The sequence below is a fragment of the Mustela nivalis genome (genome assembly GCF_964662115.1).
Source record: "Mustela nivalis genome assembly, chromosome: 8".
Taxonomy (NCBI): domain Eukaryota; kingdom Metazoa; phylum Chordata; class Mammalia; order Carnivora; family Mustelidae; genus Mustela; species Mustela nivalis.
In genome coordinates this window covers 23,848,928-23,867,251 of record NC_139027.1, presented here as the reverse complement: position 1 = coordinate 23,867,251, position 18,324 = coordinate 23,848,928, and the positions used below count along the sequence as shown (strand labels likewise).

The window sequence follows — 18,324 nt, the reverse complement described above, 5'->3', positions numbered from 1 at the left end:
AATTCATACCATTTGTTTTTGTTTTATTTTTGCTTTCTTTTAAATCCACTGTTACACAAAGTATTATCTTCATTTCAGGTATACAATATAGTGATTCAACACTTTCATATATTACTCAGTGCTCATCATGGTTAAGTGTACTCTTAATCCCCTTCACCTGTTTCACCTGTCCCCACACACCTCCCCTCTGGTAACCATCTGTTCTCTATAGTTACAAGTCTGTTCCTTGGTTTGTCCCCCCCCCCTTTGTTCATTTGGGGTTTTTTTTGTTTAGTAAATTCAACGTATGAGTGAAGTCATATGGTATCTGTCTTTCTCAGAATGACTTATTTCACTTAACATTGTACTCTCTAGAATCCATTCATATTTGTTGCAAATGGCAAGATTTCATTTTTTTATGGTTGAATATTTCATGATATACTATGCATACACACACACACACACACACACACACACACCCCATGGATTACTCAGCCATTAAAAAGTAATATATGGAATCGAACAGACTGATTTTGTATCATGTGACTTTACTGAGTTCATTTATCAATTCTAGTTTTTTGGTGGAATCTTTTGGGCTTCCTATATATAAAAAGTTAAAAAAAAAAAAAAAGAATAAATAAAAGTGGTGAGAGTGGACATACCTGTCTTGTTCCTGACTATAGTGGGAAAGCTCTCAGTTTTTCCCAGTCTACACATTTTCATACTATTTCCTTAGAGTCCTTTGTATTTTTTCTTAAGATTTTATTTTTTTGACAGACAGAGATCACAAGGAGGCAGAGAAGCAGGCAGGTGCCCCAGTCCTTTGTATTTTTGTGATGTTGGTTGTTATTTCTCCACTTGCATGTCTGATTTTATTTGAATCCTCTCTTTTTTATTTATTTCTTTTTTTTGATGGTCTGGCTAAAGATTAACCAGTTTTGTTGATCTTCTCAAAGAACCAACTCCTGGCATCATTATTTTGTTCTATTGTTCATTTCTACTCTAATCTTTTATTATTTTTTTATTTTATTTTTATTTTCTTTGCTTCTACTGGTGTCAGGCTTTGTTCTTTTTCTAGTTCCTTTAGGTGTCAGGATTTATAGGGTTTTTTTCTTTTTTTCCAGATTTTTCTTGCTTCTTGAGGGGATCGAGAAATATTTGTCATGCCAGTGGCTATGAAAAGAAAGTTGGGGTAGCAATACTTAAATCAGACAAAATGTATGACATGAGGTAGGCCCATACCGCTGTAAATTTCCCTCTTAGAGCCACTTTTTCCCACTTAGAGCCACTATGTCCCAAAGATTTTGGACTGCTGTGTTTTCCTTTTCATTTGTCTCCATGTATTCTTTGATTTCTTGGTTGACCCATTCATTATTCAATAGCTTCCAGATATTTTCTTGTGGCTGATTTCTAGTTTCACAGTATTGTGGTCAGAAAAGATACATGGTATGATTTCAATTTTTTTTAAATTTGTTGGGATTTGGTTTGTGGTCTAATATGTGATCTGTTCTGGAGAGTGTTCCATGTGCACTTGAAAAGAATGTGCCGGGGTATCTGGGGAGCTCAGTCAGTTAAGCATCTGCCTTCAGCTCTAATCATCCCAGGGTCCTGGGATCAAGCCCTGCATTTGGGCTCTCTGCTCAGCAGAGAGCCTGCATCAATCTCTCCCTCTGCTGTTCTACCTGCTTGTTTCCTAGCTTGCTCTCATCTCACACTTTCTCTCCCTCTCTGTCGAATAAATAAAATCTTTAAAAAAAAAAAAAAAAAAAGGATGTGAAGTCCACTGTTTTTGGAATGGAATGTTCTGAATACGTATGTTAAATTACCTGGTCCAAGGTATCATTCAAAGCCACTATTTCCTTCTTGATATTGTTTGGATGATCTGTCCATTGATGTAAGTGGGGGTTTAAAGTCCCCTACTATCATTGTATTACTATCAATTAGGCTCCTTTCTGTACTGTTTCATGTATTTGGGTGTTCCCATGTTGGATACACAAATATTTACAACTGTTGTATCTTCCTGGATTGTCCTCTTGATGATTTTATAGTGTCTTTGTCCTTTGTCTATTGTTACACTCTTTGTTTTAAAGTCCCTTTTGTATGATGTAAGTATTGTTACCCCAACTTTCTTTTCATAGCTACTGGCATGACAAATGTTTCTCGGTCCCCTCACTTTCAATCTGTATGTCTTTAGGTCTGAAATGAGTTTCTTGCAGGCAGCATATAGATGGGTCTTGTTTTTTTTAACCAATCCATCACCCTGTGTCTTTTGACTGGAGCATTAAGTCCATTTACATTCAAAACAATTAATAAGTATTATATCATTCTGTTATTTGTTTTATGGTTATTTCTTTATAGTTCTTCTCTGGTCCTTTCCTCCCTTCCTCTTTTCTCTGGAAGATACACGTGGATTCCTTTCTCTTTATTTTTTGTATATCGATTACTGGTTTTTGATTTGTGATTACCACAATTTGTAGATAACATCTTCTGCATATAGCAGCCTATGTTAATAGACCCTTAAATCTGAACCTATTCTTTACCCCTCTCCACTCTACATTTTAGGTATATAGTGTCATACTTTACCTTTTTTATTTTGTGAGTCACTTGACTGATTTTTTTCAGGTATACATATTTTTACTGCCTTTGTGCTTTCTACTTTTATTACTCTTATTTATGGTCTTTAATTTCTATTCTGAGAGTCCTGTATAACAATTCTGGTATGGCTGGTTTAGTGGTGATGAATTCATTTAGTTTTTGTTTGTATGGAAAACTCTCTCTCTCTCTTTGTATTCTGAATGATAGTCTGGCTGGACAGAGTATTCACAGTTGCATATTTTTTTCCTTTCAGCACCATAAATATATTATGCCACTTCCTTCTAACCTGCAAAGTTTCTGCTGAAAAATCCACCGAGAGCCTTGAAGTTTCCCTTGTATATAACTGTTTTCTTTTTTCTTGCTGCTTTTAAAATTCTTTCTTTATCACAGCTTTTTGCCATTTTAATTTCCGTGTTTTGGTGTGGACTTCCTTGGGTTGACTCTGCTGGGGGATCTCTGTACCTCCTGCATCTGAATTTCTGTTTCCTACCCCAGATTCAGTAAGTTTTCAGCTGTTATTTCTTCAAATAAATTTTCTGCCCCCCTTTCTCTTCTCCTTCTGTGATCCCTATCATGCAAATGTTACGACACTTGATGGAGTGAACGAGTTCCCTAGGTCTACCCTGTATTTGTATAAATGTTTTTCGTTCACCTGTTCATCTTGATTACTTTCCATTACTGCCCTCCAGGTCACAGATTCATCTGTTTCCTCCAACATGCTATTTATTCCATCTAATGTATTTTTAATTTCATTTACTGTGTTCTTCACCTCTGTTAACTTTTTTTTTTCTTTAATCTTTGCTACAGGTCTCACAGATGTCTTCCACTCTTCTCTCAAGTCCAGTAAATACCTTTATGACTATTACTTTAAATTCTATCAAGTATATTACTTATCTCCATTCCACTTAGGTCTCTTGCTGTGGTTTTATCCTGCCCTTTCATGGACATATTCCTCTATCTTCTCATTTTGTTACCTCTCTGTGTCTGTTTCTATGTGTTAGAAAAGTCAGCTATGTCTCGTGCTCTTGAAAGTAGTGGCCTTATGAAGAAGAGGTCCTACAGTGTCCTACAGTACAGTGTCCCTATTCACTAGAAACTGGTGGCTCAGGGGTGGCTCCTCTATGTAGTATGTGTGTTTTGGATGAGCTGCTTTTTCCTTTGGTTCAGTCATCTGCAATGGCTCTCTGCCTGCTTGGTCCCTATGATGTTGGTGGGCCAGTGTGAGGCCTCCTTGGGCTTGAGTTGAGTCAGACTAGGTGTTTATCAGAGATGCAGTGGCACCAAACAACAAGGTGCTAAACCCAGGTTGTCCCAAGAAGCTTTCGTCAGTGGGTAGAACCAGCAATCACACCAGCTGTCAGCCCCCAACTCACTGCTGGGGCCGCAATCTAAGTGGTGTCAGGGAGAGCAAGAGTCACTTTGGACCAGTAGTGGCCCCTGTTGTGGCTGCTTGCACACTGCCAGGCTTGTGGCCCTGGTATGAATGGGCTCCAGCCAGGAGTGTACTGGATAGGGCAGATCTGTAATATGCTGGGGGTGGGGCATGCAGTTTTAACAAGGTTTACACAATGGTCCTCCATGAGAGGGAACCTACTTCTGCTGTGGGTACCAAGGCCCTACAAACTCTGGGACCAGGAGATGAGATATTGGCAAGGTTTGTGCTGTGTTCTCAGGGAAGGAACCAGCAGCAGACCTGGGTCTGAGACAAGTCTGGCTGGATGGGGGGGGGGGGGGGAATCTGCTAAGCAGAGCTAAGCAAGATGGATAGTAAATTTCTGCACTGCAGGTGGTCATGTGTTTATACTGGGACACAGTGAAGGGAAAGAACTCCTGTCCACTACTTTGTTTCTGGAGGAGTCTCCCAGTGATCTCTGTCCTGAATAATTCTCCATCCCATACACCTAAGGCATTTTTCAAACTGTGGCTGCTATGCTATCTCTTCCCAGGCTGTTTGTTATGCTGTCACTTTAAGGGCATGGACTCTATTTTCTCTCACCTTCTGCCCTCCAAGTTTTCCAAGAGCTGACCCACTGATTTTTAAAATTCCAGGCTTTAAGCCATGCTGGTTTTAAGAACTCACAAAATTAGGCCCCTCTGGTTTTCAAAGCCAAGTGTTATGGGAATTCATCTTCCCTGTGAGGGCTTCCTGGTGTGACAGTCTGTTTCTCTCCCCTCTCTGTGCCCACAGGTCTCTCCCTCTCTCAGACAGTCCTGTGGTTTTCCTCCCCACTGTGTCTCTGCCCTTCCTACCCTCTTCAATGTAACCTCTTCTCCACATTTAGTTATGGAGTTTATTCTGTCAGTCTTTGGGTAATTTTCTGGGTTATTTACCCTGATGTGAGTGTTATCCAGTTGTATTAGTGGAACAAAGTAAGCTTAGGGTCCTTCTACTCCCCCATTTTCCCAGTGATCTCCTATCTCACATCTTTATCCATTCATCCACTGATGGGGATGGTAGGTTGTTTCCTATCTTGGCTATTGTAAATGATACTGCAATGAACATAGGGGTGGCAAATATTTTTTCAAGTTAGTGTTTTCCTTTCCTTCAGAATACTGTTTTTAATTTTTTGAGGACTCTCCATATGGCTTTGCATAGTGGCTGAACAAATTTTAATTTCCCTTTCTTCCAGTCTCACCAACACTATTTTTCATCCTTTTGACAGTATTTATTCTAACAGGTGTGTAATTATATTGATGTGTCATTATGGTTTTGATTTACATTTCCCTGATGATTAGTGATGTTGAACACCTTTTCACGTACCAGTCAGCCCTCTGTATGTCTTCTTTCAAAAAATATCTACTCAGATCCTCCATCCATTTTTAAAAATTAGATTTGCTGGGGGGTTTTGGTGTGTTTTTTGTTTGTTTTTATTTTGCTATTGAGTTATAGGAGTTCTTCACATATTTTATATACTAACCCACTGTCAGATATATGATTTACAAATATTTTCTCCCATTTGGTAGACTAGCTTTTCATTTTTTGATGGCTTCCATCATCTGTACAGAAGATTTTCAGTCTAATGTCATCCCTCTTTTTGCTTTTGTTGACAAATCCATAAAATCATCACCAAGACCAATGTTTAGGAACTTACCACCTATGTTTTCTTCTAGAAGTTGTATGGTATCAGGTCATATATTTGTCTTTAATCCACTTTTGAGTTATCTTTGTGAATGCTGTAAGATAGTGATCCAGCTTCATTCTTTTGCATATGGCTGTCCAGCTTTCCCAACACCATTTATTCTTCAGTAATGTGTATTTTGTATTATATTCTGGGCTCCTCTGTCATAAATTAATTGCCCATATTTGCATAGATTTAGTTCTAGGTTCTCCATTCTGTTCCACTTATCTGTGTTTGTTTTTATGCCAAGTCTGGTAACTACAGACTTGTAATATACTTTGAAAGCAGGAAGTGTAATGCATCCGGGTTTGTTCCTTCTTTTGCTTTGGCTATTTGGGATCCCTTTTTGGCTCCATTCAAATTTTAGGACTATTTATTTCTGTGAGAAATACCACTGAAATTGTGATAGAGATTGCACTGAATCTGTACATTGCTTTGGGTAGTATGGACATTTTAACAATATTAGTTATTCCAATCCACGAGGACCAATTATCTTCCCATTTGTTTCTTTTCAATTTCTTTCACTAGTATCTTACAGTTTTCAGTGTACAGGCTATCTCACTCCCTTAGTTAAATTTATCCCAAAGTGTTTTATTCTCTTTAATACAGTTATGAATGAGATTGTTTTCTTAATATCTGATAGTTTATTATATAGAAATGCAACAGATATTTATATATTGATTTTGTACCCTATACTTTTACTAAATTCAAGGTTTTCTATGTATAACATGATGTAATCAGCAAATAGTGACAGTTCTCTTCTTCCTCTAATTTGGATGCCACCCATGCATCCAACCATCCTATATCTAGGACTTCCAATAGTACATTGAATAAAGTTGGTAAAAGGTGGTAAAAGTGTCTTATTTCTGATTTTAGAGGAAAAGTCTCAAGCTTCCAGCTTTTAGTATGATGTGAGGTATGGGCTTATCATATACGGCCTTTATGATATTGAGATACATTTCCTCAATACCCACTTTGCCGAGAATTTTTATCATAAATGGATGCTGAATTCTGTCAAATGCCTTTTGGCATCTATTGAGATGACCTTATGATCTGTATCCCTCATTTTGTTAATGTGGTATATCACACTGGTTGATTTGCAGGTGATATACCATCCCTGCATCCCCCAGAATAAATCCTACTTGATCACGGTGTATAAGTTCTTTAATTTTTTTTTTTAAATAATTTTCAGACTGTGGCATTTATTGAGAACAAAACTCTCATCCAAAGGTAAAATGATAACCAAAGGAATCTCTTTTATAAGCATGACTCTTAATGAAAGTCTAGCGAATACTGAAGAGAAGAATAGTTTGCTTTGAGAAACAGCAGTGCATTAAAGCAGCCTGAGGGTAAATGCTACTTCCTTCATGTCATGTATTCTTTTAATTTATTCTTAAGTTCAGTTTGCTCATATTTTGTTGAGAATTTTTCACATCTGTGTTCATCAGGTATACTGGCATGTCGTTTTATTGAGGCATCTTTAACTGGTTTGGGTATAAGCATAAGGCTGGCCTTGTAAAATGACTTTGGAACTGTTTCCTCCCATTCCATTGTTTGGAAGAGACTGAAAGAATTGGTATTAATTCTTTAAATGTTTGGTAGAATTCCCCAGGGAAGTCACCTGTTCTTGAACTTTTGTTTATTGGGAGGTTTTGGATTACCGATGAAATCTTACTAGTCTATTCAGATTTTCTATTTCTTCATGACTCAGTCTTGCTAGGTTTTACACTTCTAGGAATTTACCTATTTCTTCTAAGTTGTCCAATTTGTTGACATATAAATATTCATAGCAGTCTTATATGATCCTTTTTATTTCTGTGGTACTAGTTTTTAAATCTTTTCTTTCATTTCTAATTCTATTTGTGATTTCTTTTTCTTGGGTGATTCTAGCTAAAGGTTTGTCGGGTTTGATTACATCTTCCAAAATTTGATTGTTTCCAAATTGTCTTTTTACTCAGTTTTATTATTTGCACCTGATCCTTGTTATTTTCTTCCTGTACTAACTTTGGGCTTCATTTGTTCCTCTTTTTCTGGTTCCTTGAAGTGTAAAGTTATTTGACATCTTTCTTGTTTCTTGATGTAGACCTTTATCACTATGAATTTCCCCCTCTTAGAACTGCTCTTGCCACAGAGCCCAGAAGTTTTTTATTTTTTGGTATGTTGTATTTCCATTCGCTTCAAGGTATTTTTCTTTTGATTTCTTCTTTAAACAACATACTCCTGAGAAACCAGTTTGTCAATGTCCACAAATTGATGAGTTCTCCAGATTTCTTCTTATAATGGCTTTTAGTTTCGTATTACTGGGATCAGAAAAGATGCTTAATATTATGTCAATCTTCTTAAATTTATTGAGACGCAAACCAAACAAGACTCTGAACTATAGAGAACAAACTGGTTACCAGGCAGAATGCAGGTTGAGGGGATGGGTAAAATAAGAGATGGGGATTAAGGAGTGCACTTGTGTTGAGCACCAGGTATTGTACGGAAGTGCTGAATCACTATAAAACTAATATTACACTGTGTTAAGTACCCAGAATTTAAAAAAAGAAAAAAGACTTGTTTTCTGGCCTAACAGCTGACATATACCCTGCAGAATGTTTCCATGTGTTACCTGAAAAGAATATGTATTCTGTTGAATTTGGATGAAATGTTCTGTTATATGTCTGCAAAGTTCGTCTGGTCTAACATGTCATTTCAGGCCAATGTTTCCTTATTGATTTTTCTGGATGGATGATCTATCCATTGCTAAAAGTGGGTTTTAAAGTCCTGCACTACAGGGCGCCTGGGTGGCTCAGTTGGTTAAGCAACTGCCTTTGGCTCAGGTCATGATCCTGGAGTCCCCGAATCAAGTCCCAAATCAGGCTTCCTGCTCAGTGGGGAGTCTGCTTCTCCCCCCACCCTCTCCCCTCTCATGCTCTCTATCTCACACTCTCTCTCTCAAGTAAATACATTAAAAAAAAAAAAAAAAAAACTTGTAAAAAAGATAATAAAGTCCTGCACTATTACTGTACTGCTATCTTATTAGATTGACCTCTTTATCATTATATAATGACCTTGTCTCTTAATTAGTCTATCTAGCTTTCTCTTATTAGATTGACCTCTTTATCATTATATAACGACCTTGTCTCTTAATTAGTCTATCTAGCTTTCTTTAGGTTTCCCTGTGCATGGATTCTCTTTTCCATCCCTTCACTTTTAGTCTGTGTGTATTCTTACAATCTGAGGTGAGTTTCTTTAGGCAGCATATAGATGGGTCACGTCAGCCACAATGTCTTTTAATTGGAGAACTGAGTCCATGCACATCTAAAGTAAATATTGATAAGCATGCACTTACTGCCATTGTGTTCATTGTTTTCTAGCTATTTTACAGGTCTTTGGTTCTCTCTTCTTCTTTGGTTCCCTTCCTTTATGATTTGATGATTTTCTGCACTGGTATGCTCAAATTCCTTTCTCTCTTTTGTTTTTCTAACTACAACGTTTTGCTTTGTAATTACCAAGAGACTTACATAGACTGTTACAAATATAAGTAGTCTTAAGTTAGTAGCAACTTAAGTTAGAACACATTCTAAAGCTCTACATTTTTACTCTTCCCCTCTTTGCTGTAGCATGACCCACACATGCTCATCATGTTCATTTTTTATTTATATAGTTTAATGTATGTTCTTAAATAAATTAAACATGGACCAGCCAATCAAGCAGCCAATCAAGTTAAAATAGTATATATGACATTAAGAGAAAATTTAATGGTTCCTAAAGCCTGCCTAAACATGTTTGGCTCAAATGTTAATTTCATAGCAAGAGATAAAATATTCTGTACTTAGGTTCGAGTCAAAGCAATACCTAACTGGAGAATGGAGGTTTTAAATATATTACTTATTATATTAAACAGAAATAAAACTTTGGCATTAAATGATAATGCAACTGCTTTTCTTGTACTTCAAATTCATTGTTCCTTCATATGCAGATATAAAATTTTTATTTTACCAGCAACTTCTAGCTTAATTTGCTTTCTTGAAAACCAAGCCTAGTCATTGTATAATCAATATGAAGTTATTCGAGTGAAGACAGTAAGGACTCGTGGAAGAAAGCCATCTAATGAGAAGCCAGAGAGGGAAGGAGGCATGTTTTTTCTATTGTACCAGTCTGGAGTGGAGTTTCTGTCTGACTGACAGTGGAAGGAAAAGAAAATGTGTTGTTTCAAATACCACAGATTCTCATTGTTCTTAACAAATCTTGGTAACCTTTCTTGAATAAATGTTCATTTGCTGTATGTCCTTGGGACCATCTCGAGAGATTTCGTTGTTTTAGAAATTTTCACCATCTCACTAGGCAGTGGGGTCTGTGGAGCTACTCATGCTGTCATCCTGGAAGCCCCTCTCATGTCATTTATGCCCAGAATGTTTTCTTGGGTTATACTTTTGAATGTCTTTTTTAAGGGCTCTAATTACATACATCCTTTGACTACCTTCCATTTCAACTACTTTTTGACAATTTTTTCCCCTCATTTTTCATTCTCTTTGTTTTCCTATACATTTCTGATAGGACTTTGCCTTCTTGTCATTTTTTTTTTTTTAACTTCAATCGATTCCCCTTACATTTTTCTTGTTTTCTTGACTATTATTGTTCTTCGTATTTCTCAAAGTGGTCTTTTTCCCCCCATACTCTTAAATGTTTATTTGATGACATTTCATTCAGTTGACAGTATTGTGTTATAGTGTAGCTTTTGGATTTTTCAGTTCCACCCTCCACCTAAGAGATTTCTTTTATAGATAAAAAATTATTTTATGGCAGTTTTTTGTAGGTGTATTGGGGGAGGGGATGAAGAAAGGCTATTATTTTTTGCAAGCTTTTTTATTCCTGCATAATCTTTAATTTCCTCATTTTCCTCACTGCCACACCTCTGTGGGGAGCTAACTCTTCTCTTTGTATCTGACTGACTCTCCATTGTTTTTGTTTTGCTTGTGCTTTTTCTTACTTGTCTGTGCCCCTCTACTCTTAAGCCTTTAGAATTTATTTATCTATAAGACAACTAGAAGGTTATGATATTCCTTATTTCCTAGTCATTCTGAAGAGATGGGTGATCCATGTTTTTATTTCCTGTTTATTTGATCACTTTTTTTAACTCTGAGAAAAATCAGACTGCTGCCATTGTCCTCTAAAAACCTTTGTAAGCAATAAATAAATAAATAAATAAATAAATAAAAACCTTTGTAAGAAGACTTTTAATTATGGATTTAATCTCTTTATTAGATATAAAACTGCTTCAATTTTTCTTCACTTTTCAGACAGAATTATCAGTTGCATTTTTTTTCTGTACCTAAATTTCCTGATTTCATATAAATTTTCAAACTTATTTGCATAAGTTTTTAATATTCTGTTACTCTATTTTATGTAGAATCAGTAACAATAAACAAGACATCCTCATTCTTGCTACTGGTAACATGTGCCTTCTTTCTTTCTTGATCAGTCCTTTCAGGAAAGTAGCAGCTTTAGAAATACTGGTAAGTTCTTTGACATTTCTGTCATCAAGAACTGAGGTCTGTGGGCACCTGGGTAGCTTAGTTGGTTAAGAACCTGCCTTTGGCTCAGGTCATGATTCTGGAGTCCCAGGGTCGAGTCTGGCATCGGGCTCCCTGCTCAGCTTCTGCTTCTCTGCTTCTCCCTCTAACTGCCCCCCCCAACAATGTTGTTTCTTTCCATTCTCTCTCTCTCAAATAAATAAGTAAAATCTTTATTTAAAAAAAAAAAAAAACTGAGGTCTGTGCTCTCCCCCTAGATCTCTGAAGGTAGTGACTGCTTCCATCAATAATATACCATGGATGTGACACTATATGAATTCTGAGGTCATAAAATGCCTTGTAGTTTCATGCTAGTTTTATGAGGATATTAACTCTAAAGGAAGTTAGTTGCCATGTAAGAAATCGGACTGTCCTGAGAGTACAAACCTCTTTACTAGTCCATTCTGAGGCCAACACCTACCTTTTTGCCCTCACAAACCCTCAACCATTTCAGTACACTGACAAGGGCATAGTTTGGAAGGCAAAGAATTCAAATAATCAATGTTACGTTGTGTAAACCACAGAAAAAGAGATATAAGAGATAAAGCTGTCAGGGAGTTTTCCTATACCCCTATGTGAACAGCTTGTTTGAATACAAATTTAGTCTGCTCCCTACCCCATTTCATATTAAATGGAAGAAGGAGATTAAGGTGTAACATGCCATGCTGCAATACCCCTACTTCTCTACCATACAACATGCTGTACTGCTAGGAATTTTAATATCGTATAGAACCAGCAAAATGAAAACTTAAAAACAAAAACAAAAGAAGCTATGGATTGGGAAAGTTCAGAAAATCCCAGCAACTAGTATACTGCTAAGAACCAATCGGTAAGCAATTAATATTTGTTGGATGAATTTGAATGAGTCAGTTCATTTTTTTCTGGCCTAAATTACCACAAGCATTACATACAATAAAAAGTTACTTAACTATTAATTGGTATCCTTACAAGTACTGGTCTCTCTGGGACCATATCTACCTCCTTGAAAGGAGCTTCTTTTCTCAACATTAAATATTTCAAAAAAGAGATTAAAACAGTTAGTTGTGCTTGATGTTTTTAGGCTAGTAAGAAAAAATGGGAATAATTTTAATACTTAAGTGGAGTTTAACAAGTTATTCTGTAATTTTAGGGCAGGGGTCAGGAAGTAACATATTAAACGAATGACCAACTTAAAATAATTTGTGATAACCTACCAAATCCAGGAACACTTTTGAGACTAGCTTTGAGGCAAATTTTCTCCAATCTGAGGTAGCTATATCTCATCAGACAGTTCCACAGGAATAGCCAGTCCATTCTTGTCCGATGATTCATGATAATGACACTTCTTTCCCCAGGAACAAATGCATCACCTGTTATAATCACCTTCACACCAAACATGGTCTCCAACAATGCCTAAGGAATAAATAATATAGACATGTAACAATTTAAAGTTATGCTTTCCCATAGATAAATTATATCATGTCCTGTAAATAAACCTGATTTCTAATAAGTCAAAGGCATAGTGTTTCTCAAGATTATTGCTTCTAAGGGCACCTGGGTGGTTCACTAGGTTAAGCCTCTGCCTTCATCTCGGGTCATGGTCTCAGGGTCCTGGGATCGAGCCCCACATTGGGCTCTCTGCTCAGCAGTGAGCCTGCTCCCACCTCTCTCTCTGCCGGACTCTCTGCCTACTTGTGATCTCTCTCTCTGTCAAATAAAACTTTTTTTAAAAAAGATTATTGCTTCTATAATAATCTGAAAAAAGAAGTTAATCTCAAAGAATGAGAATACAAAGGCACTGTTTATATTTTTAGTGTTATTAATTTAGGTTTCTGACAGTTTCTTAATTAAAGAAATGCTAACTTTCACTGAAATCTTCAGGATATAATTTTACCTTAAAAATAAAAAAGTGTAAAAAAAGAAAGAAAAAAGTGTAAAAGACATGAAAGAAGATTTCACTGTGTAATTTCTTAAGGCTATAGATACATTATTACTTTCTAGAAAGGAAAATCAGGAAATTTAACACCGAGTATAGGGCTGAGGGACAGAAAGTCAAAATTTTCATTTTATACTTTTCTGTATTACGATCTTTTTAAACACATACACATATCTGTTTAGCAATATAAAGGATAAAATAACTATATGTTTATAAACTTCTGAAGCCTCAGTACCCAGTACCTAGAAGATGCTCAAGTATTTACTGAATTTGGAACTTTTCTGATAAGCAGGCACATAAATATTTAGAAGAAAATATATTACATACTGGTTTTGTGGAGGGAAAAAAAAACAGAAAATAAGAAAACCTGATTATTAATTTCAATCTCTTATTTAAATTTTCTAGTAATTTTTAAGTAAAAAATTTACTAGATAAAATATGACTTCACTATTAATGGAAAAAAGGGACTGAAAACCTTTGTGAAAGTACTGAGCACATAAACTGCAGTACAGCATATAACAAAATATGGAGCAATAATGCAAGTAAACGAACTACAGGTATCTACAACAACAGAGATGGCTCACTAGCATAATAGCTGAGAGAAGCAAAACAAACAAAAAGTGCCATATATAAAACTTCCTAAAACAGACCACAACTAAGATATTTTAGGAGTAAATATATAGCCAATAAAATTATAAAGAACAGCAAGGGAACGACTATCTTATAGCTCAGGTTAGTGCCTGCTTCTATTAAGGAGGAGATGATTGTTACTTCTCAGCCCTCTGGCAAACCACCTACCTTCCAATACTCTAGTTCTTGAACTGGTTGATAGCTACACTCTACTAGATTATTTTAAAGTGTGCATTTATGTTTTACAAACATTGGCTATGTTTGTTGCATTTCACAAAAACAGGACTTCAAAATAAACACAGGACCAAGAAAAAAAGGCTAAAAGGAATATTAGCTAAGGAAAAGTCAGAAATGTTTTATGTCCAAAGAATTATGCAATCAGAGTGTTAATATCTTAACAGAGTAAAACGATATCCCACAGATCCCATCAAGTTACTTTCCCAGAGCTGAGATTCACTTTAGGGCATGGGTGTTTAAGCTGACATCAAGTCCTAGAAGTATGGCCTTCAGGGAGTAAATAAAAACGAACACCTCCGGAAAATGTATACAGAGGTATTCTGCTCAATGCCTGTAGTTTTCATCTGATTTTCAAAAGGGTCACTCAAATAATTATAACCCCCACTCCAAAGTCTTGGAAAGTCAAGTCCTAGGTGGACTTCTTGATAGAGAGCCACGGCAGAGTCGTCTAGGCTTGGACCCGCAGCAGAAACTGTCTCTCTCTTTCTAAGTACACAGGACCATCAACTCCCAAAATGAATCACTGAATTACATGTCTCAGCCCAGAGGACATGTGTGAAGACACCATCTATGGCTTATTAATTGGGTCCGGCTCCACTCCATTTTCCAAAGGATACTTTACAGTTTTTATAAAAAACTAAAATGCAGGATGCCCTTCCCTTAACTGGTAGAAAGATGAAGTTGACTGTTAATTGTGTGTTGTGCCACATAAAAGAGTCAAAAAATCTTAAAGCCTATAAATCCCAAACCTCAACCCTCACCTTTTAAGTGCAATTTTTAATACATGTATCCCGTGGATCCCAAATGTCAAAATAAATCCAGACTATTTGTCCAGGAGCATATCATACAGCATTCTCTCCCTTGCCATCCAGCACTTCATCAGAATATGCCTGAAAGTTATATATAACCTTTTGGACAGCCTAGATCTCAAACTCACATTAATCATTTGTAATACCAGACAAGACCTATCTAGTCAAGTTATTTACAGCTCCTGCAAAGGCAGAACTACAAATATTTACTACAGAGAGATAAGGTTATAACGTGGCTAAACTGCAGAATTCAAATAATTGGATTAAAACTGATTAATCAGATTAAGAACTATTCTAGAAAAAAATGTGAGAATACTGCCTTTTTTCCTAGTCTAGAATAGAAACTAGTATAGAAGAAAAACTAATCTTATAAAATGTAATAATGGTTTATGGAAGCAATTTCTGATGATCTTTTATAGACCACTAATCACTACCTCAAAGTGTTCTACCGTGTCTGAAAACACAAAGATGAGAGGTTCCCCTTCATGATCACAGAGAATCAGTTTTGCCATCATGGCCCAAGCTCTCATTTATCCTTCCGATGAATCTTTATTTAGTCTGAGGTAAAAACAACTCTGTGGCGCTCCCCTTCTTCTAGTCTGCCTGGGCTTTTCAGACTTCACTTAGGCCCAGCTCTTCAAATCCTTAGCTATTTAAAGTCTTGCAATCCCAAGCCATTCATCACAGTATCCCTTCTCTTAGTAGCAGTCTAGGTAGAAACTATACCCTGTATCTGTTGAACACCTGTTTTATTCTAGGACTGGACTGTAATCAGCAGGCTGTGGAAGAGACTTGCCTCCTACGTGGGGAGTTATCAAATGATCTCTAACTTCCTAAGTCATGACTAGGGTGAGAGGACAGAACCCCAAATAATTTAGCTACGATTGGACCACTGGAAAGACTCCCAACTTTGAGAAGCAAAAAGTGTTCTGGGCGCATGCAAAGTCTGATCTTGACAACAGTGATTATGCTGAACGAACTGTCTGAAAATGAAAGAATTAAGACCTACACTCCCCGCTGTAGGGATGTACCAAGAGAGAATGGTCACTCTGCAGACTGTTCTGGAAGGAATTCTTACACAGATAGGTTAGACGAGGTGACCTCTAAGTCTCACCTAACTCTAAGATTCTAGAAGATTTTACTGGGGGACCTCATTTAAAATGCAAAATCCTCCTTAAAAATGGTAAGAGAAGAAAAATCTTGTCAATGAAATCATTTTAATGCATAAGAGATGCTTACAAAAAAGATCGCCTCATGATTATTTCGGTGAAGCAGTGATTTGTTTAAATCCATTTACCTAATCTATTATTAGTGAACACTTTTTTAATTGTTTGGAATTGCTTAAAGTAAAGTACATGTATAGCTGAGAAAAGACTAAATTCCCTCTGAGTAAAAAAAAAATATATATATATTTGTTTCGAAATAAAAACTTCTTTAGCACCTTGTAAAAGTATGAAATAAAAGATCATAAAAGACACTGACAATTTTTTGTGACTTAGCTGTAAGGCATTCAACTATAAATTTCTTAGCTGAAAGACTCTGCTTGATATGCCCTTACTCATAAGCAAGGCAGTGAGTTAAACAGGTCATAGAAATTTTTTCAAATATATACTAATTTAATACTACAGTGATGGTTGTTGAATTCTGAGTGTTAAGTTCTCAAAGCAAAAGTCAGGAATAGCTGAAACGGACCACTGAAAATCTCACAGAAATGTACCTCACAGGAGACCAGTACATATCAATAAATCCAGCTCAGTTTTTTTCTAAAGAATGCTAGAACAGCTTTTTCTACCTGACCATCAGATGACGTGATTGGTCTACATGCTATTTAAAACACAAGAATGACACTCAATAGAGCACCACTCACATTTCCTCTCACTTTCAACAGGGGTAAGGGTAACCCTAGATTAAGAAAAAAAAGAAACACACACACATATTATCTTTCCACTCTTCGCTCATCCACCATGCAGTAGGCATGCACCTGGAGTTGTATGAAGACTTGTACCATAGTGTATGGTGTAATGCTATGTGACAGTACCAGAACTAAGAGTGACAGCAGAAGCAGCTATGGCAGAATTTGTTTAGTGAAGTCCAGCATTTCTTCCAGAGTAACAGATTTTAGTTATGTACCTTGCTGCCCAGAGGAAAGATGGTATTTCCCGGATGTTATTATAGCCGTCAGCCATTCCCTCCAACGGCATGAGCAAGAGAAACAGGTGCTCTTTGTAATTCACTGATTTAAAGGAAAGCCCTTGCTCTGGATTTCCTCCCAGATCCACTTCCTGCAGAGTGGGGCAAAAAAGTGGTAGTGACCAGTCCCAACCATATTATTATGCCAGGCTGGATGGAAGGAATCTGAGTCCCTGAATGACATGGGAGCAGAGCTACCCTGCCCACGTGGTCTTGAGGATGAATAAAGTTCTACCTTAATCAAACCACTGTATTCTGAAAAAGCTATATTCACTACCTCATTCGCTCATCAGAATAACAGCCTGAGGGAAGTAGGCAGTATTAGAACCCCTGTTTTTCAAATGAAAAGAGAAGTTTAGGGAGGCTAAGTAGTTCCGCCAAGTTCAAATGACTAGAAAGTGGTAAGGTCAGTACTGAAATCAAATGTCTGTACCAAAAGCACTCCACTTATATTGGCTCTTCGAGGAAACAGACTGATTGGACACTAGAGCATGGCAACTGCAAAGATTCCTACCAACGTAGTAACTACAAGAAAATTTTCAAAACCCTTTAGATTTTGGTAGAAGGGTGTAGTCAAAAATGTGATTCATATTCAAAAGATTATACACTGGAAAAATTAAGACTTTAAATAAAATGTAAAACAATGTATGATCATTATCAAAAAATCATTTACCTCTAAACGTTTTAGAATCAGATACACAGTGCTGAATCAGCAATGGCTCTCAAAAGATCATCTACTCCAGTTTCTTTATTTTACAGATGATAAAATAAAAATCTTTAAAAAGTTATATATTAACTTGAAAAAAGCTGAAAGTTTTCAAAATGAAATGTATCTGGTTTATAGTGACATAAATGAAATTAGTTAACATTCAGGTAGCTTGTAGAGAACTTCTTAGAAATATGTACTTATGACAGTTAAGCTTATGTGAGCTGGGCATTATGTGCTTATTTTACTTAATATAAATATGATATTTGATGGAGAAATACTCATTTTGTAAATAAGTACTACTAGTGGGTAAGCAGCACCACAAAAACGAGTATTCCGTATTAAATGGTCTGTTTGAAAGCCACAATGAAACAATGGACATCATTTTAAAGCTAATTTAAAAATCTACCTCTAAAAAATTCATGGCCTGAGAAGTCACCTTCTGTCATCTAGCAAAGGAGGCAGTCTCTCAGGCAAATGAAAGACAAACTAGTCAAGCTGTGTGTATCTACAACTAGGCAAGATGGCTTAGGTAGAACACTATTACCTTCACGAGGTCAGAGGTCCTATCTGTCCTGCTTATCAT

At 36.5% G+C, this 18,324-nt stretch overlaps 1 protein-coding gene across 3 annotated transcripts in view; it reads right to left on the bottom strand.

Moving 5' to 3' along the window:
* Positions 1–18,324, bottom strand: part of LCLAT1 (lysocardiolipin acyltransferase 1) — a 181,516-nt gene that overhangs the window by 97,303 nt on the left and 65,889 nt on the right. For all 3 annotated transcript variants that reach the window (XM_082745265.1, XM_082745266.1, XM_082745264.1), the window contains exon 3: positions 12,445–12,643. In XM_082745265.1, coding sequence (XP_082601391.1) covers positions 12,445–12,643 — 199 coding nt within the window. The remainder of the gene's footprint in view (positions 1–12,444; positions 12,644–18,324) is intronic.